The 21719-nt window shown below is 55.1% G+C and overlaps 1 protein-coding gene across 6 annotated transcripts; it reads right to left on the bottom strand.

Moving 5' to 3' along the window:
• Positions 1-2454: 2454 nt before the first annotated feature.
• On the bottom strand, positions 2455-18211 carry KCTD17 (potassium channel tetramerization domain containing 17). 6 transcript variants are annotated; one of them, XM_027541744.1, is made up of 9 exons: positions 12995-13211; positions 11715-11823; positions 9277-9368; positions 8245-8340; positions 6358-6483; positions 4940-5009; positions 4673-4747; positions 4254-4344; positions 2455-3322 (listed from the first exon to the last, which is right to left on the bottom strand). In XM_027541744.1, the coding sequence occupies exons 1-9, from the start codon at positions 13187-13189 to the stop codon at positions 3253-3255; spliced, it is 924 nt and encodes a 307-aa protein (XP_027397545.1). In that variant the 5' UTR covers positions 13190-13211; the 3' UTR covers positions 2455-3252. The 6 variants fall into 6 exon arrangements, with proteins under 6 accessions (XP_027397545.1, XP_027397539.1, XP_027397543.1 ...); XM_027541738.1 differs by having other exon boundaries at positions 2455-4747; XM_027541741.1 differs by lacking the exons at positions 2455-3322; positions 12995-13211 and adding an exon at positions 18063-18211 and having other exon boundaries at positions 3397-4747.
• Positions 18212-21719: the final 3508 nt, after the last annotated feature.

Below are 21719 nucleotides of genomic sequence, written 5' to 3' on the forward strand. Positions count from 1 at the left end.
GACCACTTCTCTGTCTCAGCACTGCCTCTGCATTCTGCGTCCCTTATTCAGCACCTCACAGGCTCTGACCACGTGCCAAGTGCTGTAGTGGGGTCATGGAGCTCACAGAACTCGGCTCCTTATCTCGGGAGGGGTGGGATGGTGACCGAGTGTGAAGGGTTCTGGGGGAGGCAGCCAGTAACTCAGAAAGTCAGGGAGAGCTGCCTGGAGGAAACTTGAGTTGGGATTCAAAGGCAGCCAAGGTAGGGAAGAGCATTCCAGGCAGGGGAAGAGGATGTGCAAAGGCACAAAGTCCTCAAAGTCAGTGGGCTCTTAGGGAAAGTCAGTTGTTTTTAGTTTGGACAGAGGTTGGGGTTAGGGGCAAAGCAAAGGAATTCTTTGCAGAATTCCTTTGGGGAGGGGCAAACTGAGATGAGATGGCAAAGAACTTGGAGTGGAGCTAAAGATCTGATGCTGGGCACTCTGGGGAGCCACGAAAGGTTCTAGAGCAGGAAGGTGACACACAAGTGGCTTCATATTTAGAAGCAACACTGACATCAGCGTGGAGAAAATGGGAGGCAGGGAAGCTGGTGAGGAGGCTGCTGTAGAACTCAAGAAGGAGGAGGCCTGGACTGAGCAGGGCAGTAGGGATGGACACAGCATTAAAGGGCCTTCATTATCCTCCAGGTGCGTTGGTGGTGGGAGTAATCTGAGGACCTCTTCCGGCTGGGCTGGTGGAGGACCCATTGCCTGACCTGGGCACCTGGGGAAGGAAAGGCTCTGGGAAGGTATCATGAACTTAGGTGCCCCTAGGAAGGAGATGTCCAGGAGATAGGCAGAGCTTGAGAAAGGTTTGGAGGGGGGGTTTTCCAACCACCCTGCATGGAAGGTGGTCCAGGGAAGACCAAAGACGTAGGGGAGACACAAGCACTGCAGAAGTGGGGGCCCAGAGTAGGAGGCTGAGGGGTGTGTCCAGTGGCTGGAGGGGAGCTGAGGGGGTGGAGTCTTAACAGCCAAGGCTATGGCCTGATTGGGAGTGATCAGGGAGGGCCGTGGGGTGGGCCCTCGTAGAGGTGAGGAAGGGGGGTGTCAAGCACAGAGTGGGAGGAAGAAGAAGTGGGGAGCCTCAGCAGGGACCTAGTCTCCAGAGGGTTTTCAAAGGGAGACAAGGAGTGGCCACCAGAACCACATGTGGGGAAGCCTTTCACCTGCTGGGTCCCCACTGTGGAGACGGAGCAGATGGAGCAGCTGCTATGGGGGGTCACCTTTGGGGAGGGGACAGGACTACCCCGGGGGGCTTCTCAGAGGGGGAGCAGAAGACTGCCAGAGGGTACTCTGCTAAAATGCAAATTCCTGGCCTATCCTAGTCTTAGTGGAAATTGTGTGGGGGGGTGTAATCTGTTCTTTTAACAAGCCGCCTGGTGACCCTTTTGCGATACAGAAAGTGAAGTCAACCCAGAGAGCCAGGTGGACTCAAGGGAAGAAGTGAGGACCCCCAGGGCATCGAGTGGGCTTGGGAGGGCCTCTGCTTAGGGGATCATGGCTTTGCAGAGATGTCCCCCCCAAAATCTGCAAGATAAACTGCTGGGGGGAGGGGAGGAGGGAGGTAAGGTAGACACTCAGTAGGACCAGCACATGGTTAAGGAATTGGCCAGGTGGGGTGGGGGTGGGCAGGGCTTTGTTGGACTCTGAGAAGATGGAGGGGAGCCTGCGGGTTGTATTTCTTAGGACTTGGGGCAGAGGGTGGAGGTGACCAGAAGGTATCACAGCAGGAAGCAGAGGGGACGTCCTGGGAAGTTAGGATGGAGCGGAGGTGGCAGGGCAAAGCTGGGGAGCAGAGGGCCAGCTGAATGGGGAGGTGAGGAAGGGAAACTCCAGATGCCCAGAAACCTAGCTCCCCATCCCTCAGCATCCCAGCTAATCCACTTCTGCCTCAAGGCCGTGAGAGACTGAGTAACCCCGGGGGCAGGGCCTTAGAAGTCATCTCGTCCAACCCCTTGCTTTACCCATGAAGAAACAGACCCAGAGAGGGGCAGATACTTTCCAAAGTTCACCCAGCAAGGCAGCGTTGGTCCCCTGGACGCCCACCCACGGGACAGAGGATCCAGCCATGATACTTCCCCTTAACACACACGGGAGAGTGACAATAGGCAGACCCCAGGACTTTAGGGAAAAGCCCCATTACCTTTGGGCTGTCTATCCCACCTTAAGTTTAGCCCCTGATCCAAGGGACTTCCCTGATGACTCAGCAGGTAAAGAATCCACCTGCAATGCAGGAGACTTGGGTTCAATCCCTGGGTCAGGAAGATCCCCTGGAGGAAGAAAGGGCAACCCACTCCAGTATTCTTACCTGCAAAGTCCCATGGACAGAGGCGCCTGGTGGACTCATCCACAGGGTCACAAGAATCGGACACAACTAAATGCACAGAGCGCTGTCCCCAAATGTGGCCCAGAGAAAGGGAGGCAGCCAGGCCGGCTGTTTCTTCAGGTTTTATTACGATGGGGTTGGACACAGCTGAGAAGCAAGAACCTGGCCCAGGAGCCCATAAATGCGAGAGGCCCCTCGTTCAGCCCCTGCCAGCCCTAGACTCTCCCCTGGGTGGAGGGAGGACGGTCCCTTTCCCTTGTCATCAGTTCCTGAGGGGCCCCGCTGCCCCTGCTGAATCAGTGCCTGCCTCCCTCCTGGCCAGGCCACTCTGCGCCCAGCAGTACAGATGAAGTGGATGGGGTGGGCGTGGGGAGCAGCCAAGCTGAAGGCCAAGTCACCCACCCCCTCCTTCAAATATGGCCAACCCCCAGACCTTTCGCCCCCACCAATCCCTGCATCTCTGTGCTGGGCCAGCCTGCGTTTTACACCCTCCCTGAGGGCCTTCAGGGCCCTCGCCCGTCTCGGTAACCTCACAACACCTTGTGAGGTAGGTAGGGCAGGATGTGACCCGGGTGACACACAGAGACACTCAGGCTCAAGGAGGTGACGTGACTGGGCTGCGGGGGAGCGTAGTATTTGCCATGCAGCTGGGGGCCCTGGGGGCGGGAACGTGGGTGCCTGGGAGACACAGCTGGACAACACCACACTTCGACCACAGGCAGACAGCTCTGCCCAGGGGTCCCAGGGCCCACCTCAGGACTTGAGAGGTCCCCGCGGGCCCCCTCCCGGACCCCGGAGGCAGGGGTGAATGACATCCCCTGGGGTGTAGACAGAGGTGACAGCGGGGAGAGCTCTTCCTCTGCCTCGGGCCGGGGGCCCACCCCGTGGTACAAAAATAAAGCATTTCAGAACGGAACCCCAAGTCCCTGGAGGCGATCTGGGGCCTTACATCCGGGTGCCTCTGGCTTGTAACAGCTAGAAAATAAGAGGGGCAGGGGGATGGGGTGGGGGTGGTCAGAACACCGGGAGGGGGAGGAAGGGGTGGGGCCAGTGAGGAGAGGGGAGTGCAGGGCCAGGAGAAGGGCAGAGGGGAGATCGAAATGGAGGGGGGGGGGTTGGGTGGGGGAGACAGGGAGAGAGAGAGAGTTAGGTGAGTCACAAGGTCCTTTCTGCGAGGAAGGAGGAGGGCTGAGGCCCAGAAAAAGTGGATTCAGAGCTGAGAAGGAGGCGATACAGGAAGGGGACCTGGCTTGCCGGTCTGCTGGGAACCCCACACCCCATCTTGGGCTGGGTGGTGGCCTCTTAGGAGTCCATATTCTGCCAAGACTCTGGCCGGGGGAGTGAAGGCCAAGAGAGGCTAGTCACCAGTGTCTCAGACAAAAGGTCACGGAGAACAGCTGTCTGTCCCCATTTTAGAGGCAACTGCGGCCCAGAGAGGGACAGTGACTTGCCCAAGGTCACAGCAGGTAGATAAGATGGAGTGGGGGCTTGTGGGCTCCTGGCCAGGGCTTCTTCTGCCACAGCCCAATCCTTAGCCAGCTCCTGCTGACTGCTCCTAGGCCACGGGCATCCAAGTGTGGCCTGTCCTTCCCAGCCCCGCAGAAACTGGGGACCCAGTACCCCGAGGCTGTGATTAGGAGTCCTGGGCGTCAGGGATGAGGTCTGGGCACCTGGCTTCCGTCTCCCTTCCCTCCTTCCCAGTGTGGCTCTGGTGCTGATGGGCAGGTGGGAGAGAATTTCCTCCCCCTCTTGTCTGCTCTCAGAGCCTCATACCCAAGGCCAAGATAGGCTGAGAAACTTGGGTGAGGGGAGAAAATCAGCCGGAAGTTCGGCCCAAGTTCAAGAAATAAGAGATGAGCACCCTTCTGGCTTCTGCCCCTCCCTCCAGCTCCGCCAGGCTATGAACCAGGCATGGTAGCTCTGGGGGCAGGCGAGGGGCCCAGGAGAGGCCCTCCCTGCAAGCACCACCTCAGGTCTGAGGGGGTGCAGCCAGAAACCTGCAAGGAGGAAAAGTGAGGAGGTGAAGCGCTGGAGCAGTGCCTCAGACGTGGCCGGCAGGGGGCGCCGAGGAGGTGCAGCTGCTCCCCTCCCCCCCGGCCCGGGAGGCAGGAGGTGCCAGAAGGGGTGCAGGAGGCGGCAGGCAGGGTGCTCTGGGATGCGGGGCCGGGGCGCCTGGGTGCAGGGCGCAGGAGACTGGGACCAGGGCAGCCCCGGGATGGAGGTGTGAGCAGGCAGAGAGAAAACCCGGACAGGGGCAGAGAGGGAAGAGGCAGGGTGTAGGTGAGATCCAGGAGGAAGAAGAGGTGGATGAAGATGAGGCAGGACCTCCGGCGGGGAGCGGAGGAGGAGGAGGCGGTGGTGGGAGGGAGAAAAGGTTAGCGGGATCCTGAGATGACTGGGCTGCAAAGAGAAAGTGAGAGAAGGGATGGTTATGCAGGTGAGGCGCCAGGCATGCAGCTGAGCTAACCCTGGTGGGCCCGCCCGACCCCCGGCCGCCCCCAGGACCCCAGGTTCTGCAGCTGGCTCCAGCAGGGAGCGGGCGGGAGGCGCCGGCTTCTACTAGCAATCATTTTCCTCGGGGGTTGGCTGCACCTTTCTCCTGCGTATCTGCCTCCACCTGCACCTCCTGCTCCTGCTGCTGCTCCAGCTGCTCCTCCGCGCTCTGTGAACCAGCCGGCGGACCCAGGGAAGAAAGAGCGCAGAACTGACCGGGGGACCGGGGCCTGCTGGCGGCTGGCCCCGAGGGCCCCCGTCTCAGGGTAAAGGGGAGGGGCAAGAGAAGGAGGACCTTTGGGGAGGGGAGCGCTACAGCCACAGAAGCCGGTGCATCGGTGCATCGTGTCCGGTCCCGGGAAGCCTGGGGAGGGGCCTGGGGGAACCAGCGGGAGGGTGGGGACCTGCTGAGGATGCTGGCGGCTGGGCCCAGCCGCTGTGACAGCGGTGGAAGACGAAGAGGGTGGCTGTGTGGCTGGGGTATCCTTGAGGGGCGCCTGGGAAGGCCTCATTTTAGAAGGACCAACCCAGAGTACATATGAGGCCAGGGAAGGCCCAGGGCAGACACCAGCCAGATCTGAGATGCCAGCACCAGCTCTGACATCCCAGATCCTGAGGTCTCTCCCAGAGAGGCAGGAGCAGCCGGCTCACCCTACACCCCTGCAAGGCCACGTCAGCCACTGGCCCCGCTGGTGGTGGGGTGGGTACGGGAAGTCACAGCACAGGAAGGCAGACAAACAGACGGGAAGCAGAGTTCCTAAGTCTTCACCACACAGGGACAGGCTTCTAGAAGGAATGCTCTCCTTTCTTCCCAGCCTGGCTGCTGCCTGCCCCGCCGGTTGCACCCCGGGCTCCTGAGGCTTCTGACCAACGCAGGGTCCAGGGTGATAGGACCATTGATCAACCCCCTCCCTGCAGCCAGCTGAGGCTGCCTCACAGGCCAGGATGGAAACACAGGGTTGGACCCTGAGGGCTCCAGACCCCTCTGCTGCTGAGTCCTATGTGGGGAGCCTGCAGGATGGGCAGAATGAACAGATTCGGCTTCCCTGCCCCAGCCCTGGTCCCCAGGAACTAAACTGGCCCCTTGGATCCCAGAAGTTCCAAGCTGGTGGTCCACCCCCTCACTTCTCTGAGAATACAACCAAAGTGCACAGAGAGGATGCGACCTGTCCAAAGTCACACAGAGCACTCACACCATGCCCAGACCCCTAGTCCAGTGCATTCCCCCGGTGCCATGCTGCCCCATGGCCGCCATGTGACCACCATCCAAGTAATATCTAAGTCCACTCTGGTCACACCCTGGGGCTAATCTCCTCTCACTGTCCCTGGAGCCTGGGCCTGGGTAACTGGCGTGGGCAGACAGGACCATGGGTGGCATGGGATGGATGGCATCAGCTGTGATCAGGGCGTCAGGCGTGTGCAGCAGGAGGGAGAAAGAAGAAGCACAGATGGCCAGGCGGAGGGCAGCAAGGGGAGGGAGGGACGGCAGGGAGGCTGAGGTTGGGCTGAGGGCTCACCTTGGTTTTGCGGCTGGACTCGGAGCTCAGCCCATGTGGGGAGCTGTAGAGCTCCTTGGACACCACACACAGGAACTCTGCCTGGTCCTCACTGCCATAGTTGTAGGAGGAGCCGATGTTCACCAGCTGGAGGGATGGGGCGTGGGGAGAAAATGATTGGTCAGGTGGGGTGGGGCGCAGGGGTGGGCAAACATTGGCACTGTCAAGATACTGACTGTGCCCTGATCTTGCTGCTCCATTCAGGCCCATCCCCCTGGCTTTCCAGAAGACACCTCTGGCCCAAAGTCAGAGTCCTCTCCACCTCCCCAACCTATGCCTCTGGTCAATTTCCAGGGCCAGCCTCCCCACATGGCTTGGCCGGGCCTGATCCTTAGAGGAAGGCAGTTATCATTGCTGTTTCTCCCCCACTCAGCCTAGTCCCAGATCTAGCAGGCTACTTCCAGAAGCAGGCAGAGATCTTTAACAGGCAGACTGTGCTCCCGTGTCCCGGGTGTGGCTGAAGCAGCCCCAGAACCAAGTCACAGGATGGGGTCCACATGACCTGGTGGAGCACCATAGAATATTCTAGGCTCTCAGAAGCAGAGGTAGACTAGATCACCCGTTCCTTAGGCCAGTGGTGCCTGGCATGTTTGCTTGGCTTCTGGGAGCCCATGCAATTGCCAAAGACTCTCACCTAGAGAGAAGAGGAAAGCAGCCCCACTTTTGGTCTGGGATCCCTAAAATAACTACATCTGCAGGCCCCTCCTGGCTGATAAAAGCTCTGCACATGGTGGGTCTCATTCAGCCCCCAGGGACCCTCATCCTGCAGACAGAGGGAAGACCAGCCCCTTTGGCAGATGAGGTCTTGAGGGGTGGTCACTTCCCATGGCCAGAATGAGTGGAACAGGATTTGAATCCAGGACACTGAGTCCTCTCTGGAATCCTACAGAGTCAAATGCTTCTAATAATTCATAGGATGCTAGCTAGCTTCAATGTTTCGAGGCCTACCCTGGGCTAGAGGCTTGATCCATGGTCTTTCTAATCTACACAATGTTCTGGCAAAAGAAGCACTACTGACCCATGTCACAGATTGGGAAACTGAGGCCAAGAGAAAGATGACCTGCTCAAGGTCGCAGAGCACGTCAGTGGTGAAGCCTAGATGTGAATCCAGGCTTCCAGTTCCTGGACTGAGCTTGTTCCTCCCCCCAGGCCTGGCCAAGCTGGGGAGCCTGGCCTTCCTCTCCGTTCTTCAATCTCCAGGTGTGAGGGAGCTTGTATGGATAAAAGGCAGCCCAACCCTTCTCCTCTCTAAGGGCCAATCTGACCTTGGGTTGGCTGCTGGCTCTGATCCTCTGGAAACCTGAGAAAGGTGTGACGTCAACTGGATTATTAGGGCAACCTGTTTATGATAAAAATCTCTCCTGGCTGGTAAATTGCATCAGGACTGGGAGGAAATGCAGGTCATCGTGAATACCTCAGGGGAGGCTGCTGCTCTGTGCTTCTGAAGGTGGCCATGCTTGGAACTGGGCATGTCCCTTGTGGGAACCTGGAATCTATGCCTGTGGAATTGCTACAAGAGGTGTGGCCCCCAGGGGACCTCCGCTCTCCTCTACGGATCTTGTCTCCTCTCATCAGAACCGTCGCTTGAGGGGCAGAGACTCACACACTTCGGTGTAAACGCTACCCAGCTCCTGGGAGGCTTTGCCAGAGCTGCCTTGAGGCCTGTGGGGCTTCCTTTGTCTCTCCTTCCCAATCAATCTGCTACCAAGTGTGGCCTTTCTTAATCTTGTTTGTTTGCCTTAAGAAGACTCCTGGGTAGGGGCTGCAGTGGGGAACCCCAAGGCTGGGGCTTTGGGAAGAGAGGAGCTTGCTTTGCCTGGAGGTGTGGCTCCTGTGCACTCCACCCACCTGCTCAAAGCGCCAGCCATCAGACATGGTGGAGACCATCTGCGTCAGCTCCTCCTCCTGACATTGCAGCACGCGGTATACGTGCTTGGGTGGGACCTGCGGGCAGAGGGCTACGTGGAGGGCACTTTGTGGGAGTGCCCAGCATCCCGGGATAGGAGAGCACCTGCTCTTCACCTACCCTCTACCCCTAAGAAGGACAGAAGGAGGGGATGGGGTTGGGGTGGTAAGCCAGAAGTCACGTTCTGAGTAACTGTGATGTGCCAGGCACTCAACATGCATAATTTCACTTAGTCCCTCCCAAAACCCTAGGAAGGTTCATGGAAGCTCTGAGAGGGTTGGTTACTGGCCCAGGTCACCCAGCTAAAGAGTTGCAGGACCAGAACTGGGACACAGGTGATACAAGGGGTAAGGAAAAAGGGCTTAGGAGGCATCCTGGGTCACTAACTGAGGCAGGTCCTCCAGGAGACAGAGCACTCCCTCTTCAAGCTCCTGGGGAGAGAAGGACAGTGGAAGACAGTGCCTCCCTACCCATCTCTCATCTTCTACCTCTCCCCCAGGGTGGGCAGAGAATCCCACCAGCTCCTCCTACAGACGGGCCACTTAGGCCCAGGGTCCAAGCTCAGACATGCCAGCTCCAGGGGGCCACCTGAGCCCATGAAATGTATGGTGTTAATAATCCCCATTGCCCCTACAGGGCCCCCCTGTACCCTCACACTGACTCCATATTGCCTGTAAGGAAGGGAAGGGTGCGTAGTTCTCAGCACCTCTATATGCCACAAAAGGAAATGAGCGTCCAGAGAGTGGCGTGACTGGCCCAAGATCACACAGCAAACAGAGCCAAGGCAAGGACAGAACCTGGTATATGTCTCCCAGTCTGGAGCTTTGTGGGGCGATCTGGGAGCTGGACAACCCCTTACAGGGCAGCTCGGCCTTCCCAAGAAAAGCTAGTTCTGCCTCTCCTGACCTCCCTTCTGTCCCCACTCCCCACCACCCCCTGCTCTGGCCACGGATGCTGCCCCGCTGCCCCCTGACCTGTGTGACGGTGTAATCCTTTTCCTCCATCCGGTCTTTGATGATGCGGATCAGCGGGCCAATGTTGTAGAATTCCGCTTCCTCCAGGACCCCTGACACAGAGCGGCACCCCCATCACTCCCACTGCCCCCATGCCCCATTCTCGCCTTGTCCCCTCCATCCCCACCCCCTGCTCCAGTCACACTAGGGTGATGAGCCTCTCTGAGTTCAGGGCTCAGGCAAGAGGAAACACTTCCTTCTTGGGGACCCACACTCTCTATAGCAGGGCTAAGAGGCTGCCGTTCAACCTCACCATCTCCCTGCTGTGCTGAGCACAGCGACCCGGGACACCTGCCAGTCCCCCAGTCTGGGGCTAACCAGAGGCAGCAGGCCTGTGGGACTGGACCCTAGAAGGCCACAGTGAGAGGGGCCTTGGCTGACCCCGATTACATGCTCCCACTGATGAAGCACATGCTAAGCGGCAGGCAGCACCATGCCAGGCACGTTGCACTCTTTACTGTAGTTCGTTCTCAGCACTGAGAAGTAGGTACTTTCATCACCCCCACCGAGCAAACAGGGAAACCAAGGGCCAGGCAAGGCAGTAGCTATGCAACACCTCACACCCGGCACGGGGCAGGGCTGGGGTTCACACTCAAGTTCCTCTGTCCTCCAATCCCACTAAGTGCACAATCTTTGTGCACATGCATCTCCCTGACCAACCACACTTCACAGTCTGCAGAGCCTGTCCTGTGCTCATCACAAGCCCCAGGGTGTTCTTGTCCCCACGCAGTTAAGAGAACCATCTTAGAGACTGAGTGAGTCCCTCTCAAGTGAAGGGGACAGCCCTCAGCCTTTGGATTCCCCTCAGCTCCTCAGGGCAGGGACACTTCTGGTCCTTTGCACAATTGGCCTCTGGGCTCCTGGGGGACAGGACCCACATCTGATGTCCCTGGCTGTCCCCAGTGCTCACATCCACCTAACACAGAGGAGGCGGTCAGTGAGTGCTACTGCCAGGAATGCCCACCGTGGAGCCCTACAGATGACAGACAACAAACTCTGTATCACGGGTCCTTGGTGCCAGGCATGGCACTAAGTGACACACTTGTATCCGCTCCTTTTATCTTCACAGCAGCTCAGCAAGGTGGGTGCTATTGTTACCCCATTCCACAGATGCGGGCTTGGAGGCACAAGGGGATAAGTGACTTTCTATGGTTCACACACTAGTCGGTTTCCTGCCAAAGCCCCTGGCCCCTTGGAGCAGGGCCCTAGTCCTGTCTGAAGGTGCTGGGAATGCCAGGGCTTTGACAAACCCAGAACCTGTAAACAGGTGTTAGCTGTGACGCTGGAGTGTTTAGCTCCCTTCCCCGTGGGAGCAGCTTTTGGGCCCAGGCCACGCCCATGGTGTCTGCTCCCCCAGGGGCCATCAGGAAAGCTGTGGGGCTCCCAGAGCTGATGCCTAGAGTGGGCTCTGATTCTGAAGCCCTGGTCCTCTGGAGAGTCACCTGGCCTCTAGACCACTGTGTCCCACAGGGGTCAGGAGGGAAGACTATGGCCCGAGTGAGGAGGGAGGGGCTGTGTTAGACCCCTTCAGGGTACAAGCCCCGGGACTTGCGATGCCTGTTTTCTCAGAACACATCCTAATGGAGATCACCGCCCCACTTTATACACACAGTGGAGACTCAGAAAGGAAAAGTGACAAGTCCAAGCTGGCCTGGCTGGGTCAGCTGACCCAAAGCCACACCATGTGCTCTAAGGAAAAGTGGGCTTGGCACCCACCTATAGTCCCTGCTTCAGGCTGTGGTTCTGCCAAGAAGCCATTCTCCCAGGCACGGCTTCCCTGCCATCTGCTGGGCCAGGAAGTGGATATCTACAGGGCCTCAGCTATCCGGCCTGGGAGGGACCAAAACGCCCGCTGGGGAGCAGCCTCCCCGCTCCCCTTCCTCCACCCACAACCCGCACTGTGCAGCAGAGGCTGTCAGATCTCAGGAAGAGTCACCCGTTCCACCTCCCTGCTGACTGTGAGCCCTCACCAGGCATCTGAGATACCCGATCACTCAAAGAAAGAGGCATACCTCTTCCCATGGCCATTTCTACCCACACCCGGCTCACCACTGGCTTCCCAGGAAGCCAGGGGAAAGGACATCCCCGCCCCCGGCGGAGGCTGCCGGCCTCACGGGCTTCCTCTCTCTTCTGCCTGTGTTTCTGCCACTTCCCCAGAGCACCACCCGGTGGAAGCACCCAGGGGAAGCATGGGCCAGTCACCTTGGCCCTAGGCTCAGCCTGGGCAGAGGCTTTGGCATCCAGTCCTGTCTGAGATGAGAAGCAGCAGGAAACATGGAAGAAAACAGAGGTCTCCTCTGGATAGGAGAAATGCCTTTCGACCACCATGGAAGGCCCTGGCAGGCTAGAGAAGACAGGCTTAGGATGCAGGCCCTGGCCAGCCCCCTGGACCAACTTACCCTCCTCGGCCATGTCCTTGTCTAGCACCAGCTTGCCATGCCGGAGGAAGTTGAGGATGGGCCCAAAGTAGGTGGGGTCACGGTCGATGAGGTAGGCCCCCGTCTCATCCTACGAAGGCAAGGGGCACAGGCAGTGAGAAAAGAGTGAGCCCCCCTTCCCCGCTGACCCTGCACATACCCCCACCCTTCAGTCCCAGTAAAGGATAGAGGGAGGGTGGGCGGGGGCACAGTGTTTGCTCCAAAACAGAGTGGTATGATGGAGTAAAAGTGCCTTGGGGTCAGATACAGCTAGGTTCAGATCCTGCCTCTGCCTTTTCCTGACTCTGTGACCTCGGGTCAGTGACTTGACCTCTCTGAGCCTTGCTCCTCTCCCCCACAACCGGGGAGAATTGTGAGCAGCCAGTGAAGTTTCAGGGGCACCCAATCCAGTGTAGGGCTCAGGGATTGTCCCTCTTAGAGGTTGTTGCCTGAAGCCAGCCCTACACGGTCTCCACCAGACCCCAGTTATTCTGGGGATGTTTACAAGTTTCCAAAGGAGCTGCTACCTCATTGGATACCCTCCCCCTTGAGAGAGTTTCAGTGAAACTCTACAAAGAGAAGACAGAGACATCAGCAGGTAAAGAGACTCACCCAAGGTCACAGCATCAGAAGGTCAGGAAATGGGAGAGAAGGGGCCTTAGAGGTCATCGCCAGGCTGGACCCCTGGGGCTACAGACAGGAGGCTGAGCAGGAGCAGGGAAGGATCTGACCCAAGGTCATGCAGGCAGTTTGCAGCAGAACCGAGATGGGAACCCAGAAATGGTGCCCCAGGCCAGCGTTCCTCCCCATGAAGCCCAGCTCAGAAGGAACCTGGGATTTCTCCACCCAGCTCCCTGTACCCCTAGGCCACCCACACCCCAAAGGGGAGGGAGAAGCAGACTCTAACTCCTGTGATGCAGGAGTCCAGTTTGGGGAGGAGAGAAGGCCCTTCGTGTCTGTCCTCCCCACAGCGCCAAAGAAATGGGAGAGACCTTATCCAATAGTCTCCTGGGTGGGGAGCCCAGGGTAGAGCTCAAAAGCTCCAAATAGCCCCAGCCTGGCGTTGTGCCGTTGCCAAGGCAATGGGCACATCGCTCACTCTCTGATCCACTTCCTTCTCCCCTCCTCCGACCAGTTCTTCTTGCCTCCAGCTCTTCGGAGCAACCCCGCGAGCAGGCCTGGCTGAATAGCCAGATTCCAGAAAGCGAGGGATTTCCAGAGAGCGAGGGATCCCCAGCGGCCGCCCACCCCGTGGGCCTCACCCGGTCGGACTGCAGCTCTTCCCCCTGGCATAGGCGGCTGAGGAAGGACTTCTGCTCGCGGCACAGTGTCTGCCTGGTGGTCAGGAACACCGTGCCCCCCACGTTGAGCCGCACCCACTTGCCCCAGCCGCCCGCCCCCGCCGGCGGCGCTGCCTCACCGGCCTCCATCCTCATCGCTCTTCCCAGCGTCTGCATCCTCCGGGCAAGGAGGCTGGAGGTGGGCAGGTACCGAGCGCCGGGCATGCTGGGAGCTGTAGTCCGAGCCGCCGCGGGCGGATGCGGCTGGAGCGAGGATCTTGCCTTTCCCTAGCCCCGCCCTATTTTGTCCTTTCTGGGAGGTCTCCAAACGAGGGTCTTTTAAAGATGCTCTTGGCCAAAGTGCTCTGTGTTTGGGGAAGGTCAAATTCGAGGTCACTGGGAAAATAATGAGTGATACCCCAAATCAGCAATCCTCCCATTCTGTCTCCACATTGCTTTCCCTTTGTCCAGTCTGGGTTATCAAACAACCGACAAGAGAAGAAACTTTCCCCTCCCCCAATTTTATAGCAGCATTTACCTGTATCTGTTTTCTAATATTCTTTCATTCTGCTTTTGGCTGGCGGGGGTTGAGGTAGAAGGGAGCTGTGCTCTTTCCCCACGAAAACTCTCTTTGAGGACAACAGAGCTGGGCTTACAGTTGGCTCAGCACCTTCTATATTACAGATGCTTTATGCATCTGTATTATTCATTGATGCTGTCAGTAGCCCTGTGAAGTTGGCGTTACTGTACCCATTTTACAGATGAGGACACAGAAGCAAAGTGACTTTCTGCATTCACACAGCTAGTGAGGGTCAGGCTGGCAGGAACCCAGGTGGGTTTCAAGTGCATTTCCACCACCAAGGCCCCTTTCCTGCTGCGTGGGAAACATTTCTAGAGAGGAAGAGTGGAGAGGGTACTGGATGAATGTCTGGAGAGCTAGGTTTTCATTCTGGCTTTTGTAGGGTTAAGTGCTGGGAGACTCGCAGTTTACTCATCTGTAATTCGGGAAGGGGAGGAGGGATTGGTTCTGTGGATGTACTTCTGAGCCAGATACCTTGGCGGGGGGTGGGGGTGGGGTGCTGCTATTGTGGGTTCTGCAGGGTGCAGGAAGGGGACAGCTCTTCATGTGGTTTGGGTCCTGGGAGAGAAAGGAGCAGAAGGGAAGTCGCCCTCCTTTATTTATTTCCATGTAGCTTGTGGGATCTTAGTTCCCTGACCAGGAATAGAATCCAAGCCCTTGGCAGTGAAAGCACCAAGTCCTAACCACTGGACCACCAGAGAATTCCTGAAAGCTGTCTTCTTTAACTTCCTTTCCTTCTCACTATTTCAGTCAGTGATCTCTGTCACACACTCAGGCCCCACCCACTGGGCAGCCTGGCCCTGTGGCGGGGTGGGGAGGGGAAGGTTCTGTTATCTCTCAGGTTCTGTCTCTGTAAACCTTTCCCCTTGGCAGGGAGTGGATCACAGGGGCTAGACTCCTGCTTCTGGGAACTTGTGTTCTCTTAAACACAAATTCGAGTGTGATCTTGAACCACCTCCTTTCTGAATCTCAATTTTCCCTTTTGCGAAGTGGGAAGTGTCACTGAAGAACACTGTCATGAAGATTCGATTATGTTGGTAAAACAGCTGGCATAATCCGTGGCTTGTAGTATACTGAACACATGAATGAATGAAATAGGATATAAGTTATGAACTGGCCTTGGAAGAGCAGCAGCACTCCAGGTGCTTGGTGAGTCCTCCACCATCGTCAGCTGAAACAAAACCATAGCAGGGAATATGTCTTCTTCCACTTAAGGGTCATAGGCAGGGAGTAACGTGGTCAGATGTGTAACTTGGGCCACTCTGGAGACTAGAGGAGATGGCTCAAAGCCCTGAGAGACCAGCCAGGAGGGCTCCTAGATGAGGGGTAGGGAAGCCCCAACCAAGGCAACGTCAACCAGGAGTAGGCAGCTTCAGTGGATACTTGGGAAGCAGAAGTGAAGCTTGAAGGGGCTATGGGAAGGAAGGAGAAGGAGGGAGAAAGAGGAAGGAGGAAGGGTCATGCTGACAACCCTGGCTTCTGGCTTGAACCAGCAGTGTTTCCCTGAAGCAGGAGAAGCTGGTCTAGGGAGGCATCAGGGGTGAAGAGGTCGGTTTGGAGCCTGTATCTGCAGTGCCTGTGGGGCAAGGGACCATTGTCCTGCAGGTGTGATACTCAGCAGAGCAGCTTAGGCTGGAGAGGACTGGTGGGCTGGCCTGAGCCTAGAGCAGGGAGGAGACCCCTTCAAAGAAGACCTGAAAAGTCCCAGAGCTAGAGACCCAGGAAGGCCCTCTCAGGTGGTGGCCCCAGTGAATGGAGAGGATGGGACAAAGTCTGGAGAGTGAGGAGCAAGAGCCATACTCCAGAGACCAAGAAGGGGCCAGTTTGCATGAACAAGTTCACAGGAGGAATGAAAGCTGAGAAAGTGGAGCTGTAGCATCCTGGAGCTGTGGCAACCCACGGCTTGCCTGAACCAACCTGCTCCTGCAGGTTTGACAGAGTCGAGGCCTGGAGGCAGAGAATAACTTGCACAGGGTCACTCAGCAAATATGGAGCAGACCCCAGATTTCTTGGGCCACCAGCCCTCACCCATCGGGGGTTGCCTCTCCCCGGCAAGGAGCACAGACCACACAGCACACGTGGACAGTGTAGAGCTTTTAAACTAAAGAGGCATGTCATGGGACAAAATTCAGATCTCTCTTTAGGTGAGGTGAAATTCCTTACTACATTGAATTATTTCACAATAAAAGTGATATTAAAAAGAAAGAAGGAAAGAAAGAAGGGCTTTCCTGGTGGCTCAGTGGTAAAGAATTCCCCTGCCAATGCAGGAGACGTGGGTGTGATCCCTGGTCTGGGGGGATCCCACGTGCCGCAGAGCAACTAAGCCTGTGCACTGCAACTACTGAGCCCCGGAACCTCAACTACTGAAGCCCATGCACCATAGGACCTGTGCTCCACAAGAGAAGCCGTCAGAATGAGAAGCCCATGCACTGCAACTCGCGAGAGAGTGGCCCCTGCTCACCACAACTAGAGAAAAGCCCTTGCAGCAACAAAGACCCAGCACTGGTCCTGGCCTAGAGGGGCAAATGGATCAACCCCTCCCCAATACTGGGAGTCTTTAGGACAGGGATCAGTCTTCTTCCTTTACACTGGCTTCTGATGTCTTTTATTTCACTGCTTCAGTGCTTCCTATGTGCCAGATGCTATTCTAAGCCCATCTGTCCCATGTAACAGGTGTGCTCAGGGAGCTGGGTGAGAGCAGGAGCTACCATTTATGCATCTAACACGCTGGAGACTGTGTCCCAGGCATTCTGTACTGGCAGCAGCTGCTGTCACTGATAAAGGGCTTATTCTGGACCAGGTCAAGTCTGTGCAGAATTCTTAAAACAGCCCCATGTGTTTGATCCTGTTCCCACCTCCATCTTATGGAAGATGAGATTGAGGCTCTGAGACCATGGGCCTTTCCAAGTGATGCTGGGAATGGCAACCAAGAGCAGATCTGGCCTTCAAGCTTGTCTCACTGACTCTGAAACTCAAGCTGACACAGAGTCCCAGTACACCCTTGCACAGGCCTTCTTAACTCTGAGAATGCTGGGAGGAAACTGTAGCCACCTAGGTGGTCCAGTGCAAATTTGCTTGGCTCATTGCCATTGTGGATCGTCATGGGGTCCTGAAGGTGTCACAGAGGCTCGGCCAGCATCTTTGGTCCCAGAGTGGTGGGGGAGGCTTACCCTCCTCCTTCCTCAGAAGCCCCCTAAACACCAGCATCCCCTCAGTAAGCACTTAAAATGTTCCCACCTGAAGCAATACCACCTCCCTCCCACCAACCATCATTCAGTGACATTACTGCTTACTGAGCACCAACTGTGTGCCAGACATTGAAACACAGAGATGAAGGCACTAGGGCTGGTCCCTTCCCTAGAGGGGGCTTAGGATTAGAGGAGGTGGGCTTGAGAGTCTTTGAAAAAACATGGAATCCCAGACTATTCTGCTTGTAATCATGGACTGGTACTCTTCATAGTTTTATGCATGTCTTCTGAATTTAGAGGATAAAATTAAACATCCCTTAGACACTTTCTCAGAGAAGGAAATGGCAACCCACTCCAGTGTTCTTGCCTGGAGAATCCCAGGGACGGGAGAGCCTGGTGGGCTGCCGTCTATGGGGTCGCACAGAGTTGGACACGACTGAAGCGACTTAGCAGCAGCAGCAGCAGCAGTAGACAATTTGTGATGGTTACCCTGGAGAAGGGCCAGACTTCAAATGCCTGCTGGTTACACTGCCCCCTGCTGTCCGCTTCTGGGAAGAGCAGCTCTCAGGTGCTTTTTTAACATGGCTTAGAATAGGGCTTGGAGAGGGAAATGGCAACCCACTCTAGTGTTCTTGCCTCGAGAATCCCAGGGACGGAGGAGCCTGGTGGGCTGCCGTCTATGGGGTCGCACAGAGTCGGAAACGACTGAAGTGACTTAGTAGCAGCAGAATAGGGCTTGAAAGTGAGACAGGAGAGAGAGACGGATTAAGGGGCACAGAGCTCCCAGACAAGGATGCCAGCCCGGGCTTTATGGCTTGCTAGTTGGGTGATCTTGGCAAAATCACTTAACCTCTCTGAACCTTAGTTCCCCCATATCTAAATTGAGAATAATCGTGCCTAGCTCATGCTGTTATTGTGAGGATTCAATAAGCTAACAACACATGAAACCACATGAAGAGCACTCAGCATGCTGTCTGGACAAAGCCTCAGGTCCTGTGAATACTGGCTTTCATGAAACCAATCCCGCCACTCTGCCTATTGTCCTTTGGGTCCAAGATCAGGGGCTAAGCCAAAGACTGCCCCTTAGGATGCATTTCCCAGCAGCCTGGAATGAACCAGCCCAACAAACACTTCTCTGCTGGGGTCAGAGGGAGAGGCAGAGAGAAAAGCCACCCCAAATGATCCAGCCTCCAGAGCAGAGCGGCTGCCATAAAGGGGCCTGGGAAACTTTCTATTGCCAGACAGAGCTGAAGGAACAGAAAATACATCCTAAAGTTCTCACCTGAGCACATCACCATGTCCTATTTTGAATCTTCTCATTTTCTAAACAGCATCCTCTGCATCTGAGGGTTTTGTTCACATCTGCTGTCACTTCCATGACTAAGATGTCATTCATCTCTGCTGGGTTTTTTGGAGTCAGTCCTCCCCTGCCCCACATTCAGAATGTCAGAACATTCTGATTCATCTCAACTCTTCTTTTTGGTGTGTGTGTGTGTGTGTGTGTGTGTGTGTGTGTGTGTTTAACGTCAAATCCAATCCCATCCCTGCCTTGGCTGACAGATCTGCCTCTTTGGAATACAGATGGTTGGTTCTGAGTTGGCACCTCTTCAGGTCACCTGAGAGAAGAACAAGCTTATGCAGTAAAAGAAAGCATGTCTTTACCAGCCAGAAATATTCAAACAGGCTTTCAGAGGCCCATGGTACAGAGTTTGCATCTCTGCTCCATGGTTTCCTGTGAGACCTCACTAATTAGTTATGTAAAATTAGTTATGTAACCTCTTCAACTCTCACTTTACACCATTTGCAATATTTATATCATAATGTTATTCTTACTTCTTAGTGTTATTACATGCAGTGAATGTTAGTTATTATGACTGAGCACCTACTATGTGCCACACCTGGGCTAGAAGTATTATTATCCCATTTTACAGATGGGGCTCAGAGAGGCTAGATACCTGGTCCACAGACTTGGAATGTCTATAAGATAACAAGTTGGAGAAGATCATAGCAACCCACTCCAAAACTCTTGCCTGGAGATTCCCATGGACAGAAGAACCTGGTGGGCTACAGTTCATAGGGTCACAAAGAGTCAGAAATGGCTGAAGCAACTGAGCATCCATGCATGCAAGATAACAAGTAAACCAGAATGCATTTACCTAGAACTTCCTCTAATTGTCAACAAATATTCACAGAGCCTGCCCCAAGTGCTGGATTTTAGAATTCTGAAGTGGAGGGGCAGACCCTACTATTCTTAAAGAGCTCACCTAGAGGGCTTGTTAATGTCTGCAGACTCCAGGGGTTGCCTTTCACATGGCAGAAGGGCAATCAAGGGTCTGGAGGAAAGGATGCCTGCCTTTCTCCAATTTGCACAGAAGTGTAGCTGAGTTTGACCCTGACACTTTCGCATTGCCAGGGCCCCTGCTGAATGCCCTCAGCCTGCACGCTGCTCTCTTCAACCAGCAGAGCCAGGTCGGGGGTGGGGAACAGGTGGTTAGCGGGGCTCTCGGCCTGTCTGGACTCTGTGGGAGTGTGGCCGGCAATTAGACTTCACCAGTGGGGAGTGCACCAGTCTGCCTGGGTCCTTGGTGGCCCTCACAACGCTTTCCTGCCCACCCTATCCACGCGGTTCATCTGCTCTTGTTGGTTCCCCTTTCCAAAATCTCTGCTCTGGAATACTGAGGTGATGACAGTCAACTAATTTACCCGCCTCCCTCAGAGATCCCACTCTTCCCCATAAAGGTCCTTCTGGTTCCTGGGAAGATCATCCCACAGATAGAATCAGGAACCACACTTGAATCAGAAATTGTACAGAATCAGGAGCTCCTGCCTGACCCCCTGGGCTTCATGGACCACCCCCAGCCCCGGCCTCTGCTGCCAGAGAGATATTTATGAGCACATCAATGGGCCCTGCTCTGTGCCAAGCAGTCTCATGGATTAGCTCTTTTAATCCCACTCCAACAGGGAGATTTGACTATAATTGCCATCGTACAGAGGAGGAGCCCTCCGCATGTTCTGTGTGCTCTCCTGGGCCCCCAGGTCCTCCTGCACCTTCACTCCCCACCACCTCCTGCTCCTGCATGGCCTGGCAAGCAGAATAGGGGGTGGGAAAGGAAAGGACAGATTTTTCTTCCCTGGTGCCCACGTCCTCTACTGTGGCTTTGCTCTGGCCAGAGCAATGATTCATGCAGGCTCGTTTATCCTGAAGGATAGCTTTGAGGGTTCTTTGGAGCCCACATTGCTGGGAAGGGCTCACTCTGGGGTTTCCTACCCTGACAGAGACTCCTCTTGTTGGCTGTCTGGGGCACCCCACTGGTAGTGAGGACCACTTCACTGGGTCCCGCTCCCTCCTGCCGTACCCCACAGCCCTCTGGACAAAGTCCCTTCTGAGCAGCCCCTGGGCATCTTCTTCACCTGGGTCTTCTGTGGGTTCCCCAGAAGTCCTGGCCAGCTCATTGCTGACGTGATTCACCCTATGCAGCCGCATCCACTGACCCCATCACCCAGCAGCCAGCCAGGCCAGCATCTCGCCTGAGGCTTTCCCAAGCAGAGGTCTCGCCCAGCCTTTGAGTTCCTTCCACCCCCAACCCCTGAATCCAGGAGACACAGCTCAAATTCTTCAAGTGGACTCCCTGAAACCCCCACTGACCCAGTCAACCTTTGGGGAGGGGAGGCACCCCAGGCAACTCCCATCATGGGGAGTGCCACAGCACCCCAACAACTGCCCCTAGAGAAAGCCTCCCTCTGCCTTCCAACGGCTCCTGTTGGCATGTCTCCTGTCTCTGCTGTGGGTGGGAGGTGAGGTCTCCTATGGTTTCTAAATTAGTTCTTAACCAAGGCGGCTGAAAGAACTGCTTTAGATGGTCTAGCACCTTGTTTTGGAATGTGGGTGCAGTTAGCAGCCCTGTGAAACTGAATCAGAAACCTGGTGTTTGAAAAATAACACATAGAGAACAAACTTGTGGTTACCCGTGTGTGTGTGTGGTGGGGGAGGGGCAATATAAGGGTAGGGGAGTGGGAGGTACAAACCGCTAGGTGTAAGATAGCCTCAAGGATGTGTTGTATAACACGAGGATTACAGCTAATATCTTGTAATAACTGTAAATGGAAAGTCACCTTTAAAATTGTATTACAATTTGTTTAAATAAAATTTTATTTTGAAGTAATTTCAGACTTGGAAAAAAGTTGCAAAAATAATACCAAGAATTCTGTTATCTAGTATGTTAACATTTTTTTACTTCATTTGCTTTTTCATTCTCTCTCCTTCTTTTCTTGTTCTCCTGAAGCATTTGGGAGTAAATTACAGAGTTCATGACCTTGCACTCACTCAAACTCTTCAGTGTGATCTGAAAATAAGGACATTCTTTTCTACAACCACAGTACAATGATCAAAGTCAGGAAATCAGCTTTGATACAATGCCATTAACTTATCTAAGGATTTCTTCAAATATTCATTTGTCTCACTAGTATCTTTTATAGAAAAAAAAAAAAGATCCAATCCAAGACGTATTGTCTTCAACTGTCAAGTCTTATTTAATCTCCTTTGATGTGAAGCAGTCCCGCAGTCTTTCTTTGTCTCCCATTTTAAAAGAGGACAGGCTGCTTATTTTATAGAAGGGCCCTCAATCTGGGTTTATCAGATGTGTCCTCATGATATGATTCATCGGATACATCTTCAGCAGGGACACCACAGAGGTGACACTGTGTTCTCAGCGAATCATCTCAGGAGGTACACATGTCAATTTACCCCATTACTGGAGGTTTGTTGTTTGTTCAGTCACTCAGTTGTGTCCAACTCTTTGTGACCCCATAGACTGTAGCACACCAGGTTTCCCTGTCCTTCACTATCTCCTAGAGCTTGCTCAAACTCATGTCCATTAAGTCGGTGATGCCATCCAACCATCTCATCCTCTATCATCCCCTTCTCCTCCTGCCCTCAATC

The sequence above is a fragment of the Bos indicus x Bos taurus genome, chromosome 5 (genome assembly GCF_003369695.1).
Source record: "Bos indicus x Bos taurus breed Angus x Brahman F1 hybrid chromosome 5, Bos_hybrid_MaternalHap_v2.0, whole genome shotgun sequence".
In the NCBI taxonomy this organism is placed as follows: domain Eukaryota; kingdom Metazoa; phylum Chordata; class Mammalia; order Artiodactyla; family Bovidae; genus Bos; species Bos indicus x Bos taurus.

What these genes read in the sequence shown, in the direction of transcription:
- KCTD17 (XM_027541738.1), bottom strand. Translation starts at nt 13,189, where the DNA reads ATGCAGACGCTGGGAAGAGCGATGAGGATGGAGGCCGGTGAGGCAGCG. An exon ending in AGGATTACACCGTCACACAG is followed by an intron (nt 8,341 to 9,276) that starts GTCAGGGGGCAG and finishes CTCTGCCCGCAG; the next exon opens with GTCCCACCCAAGCACGTATA. An exon ending in GGCAGATACGCAGGAGAAAG is followed by an intron (nt 4,748 to 4,939) that starts GTGCAGCCAACC and finishes TTCTCTTTGCAG; the next exon opens with CCCAGTCATCTCAGGATCCC.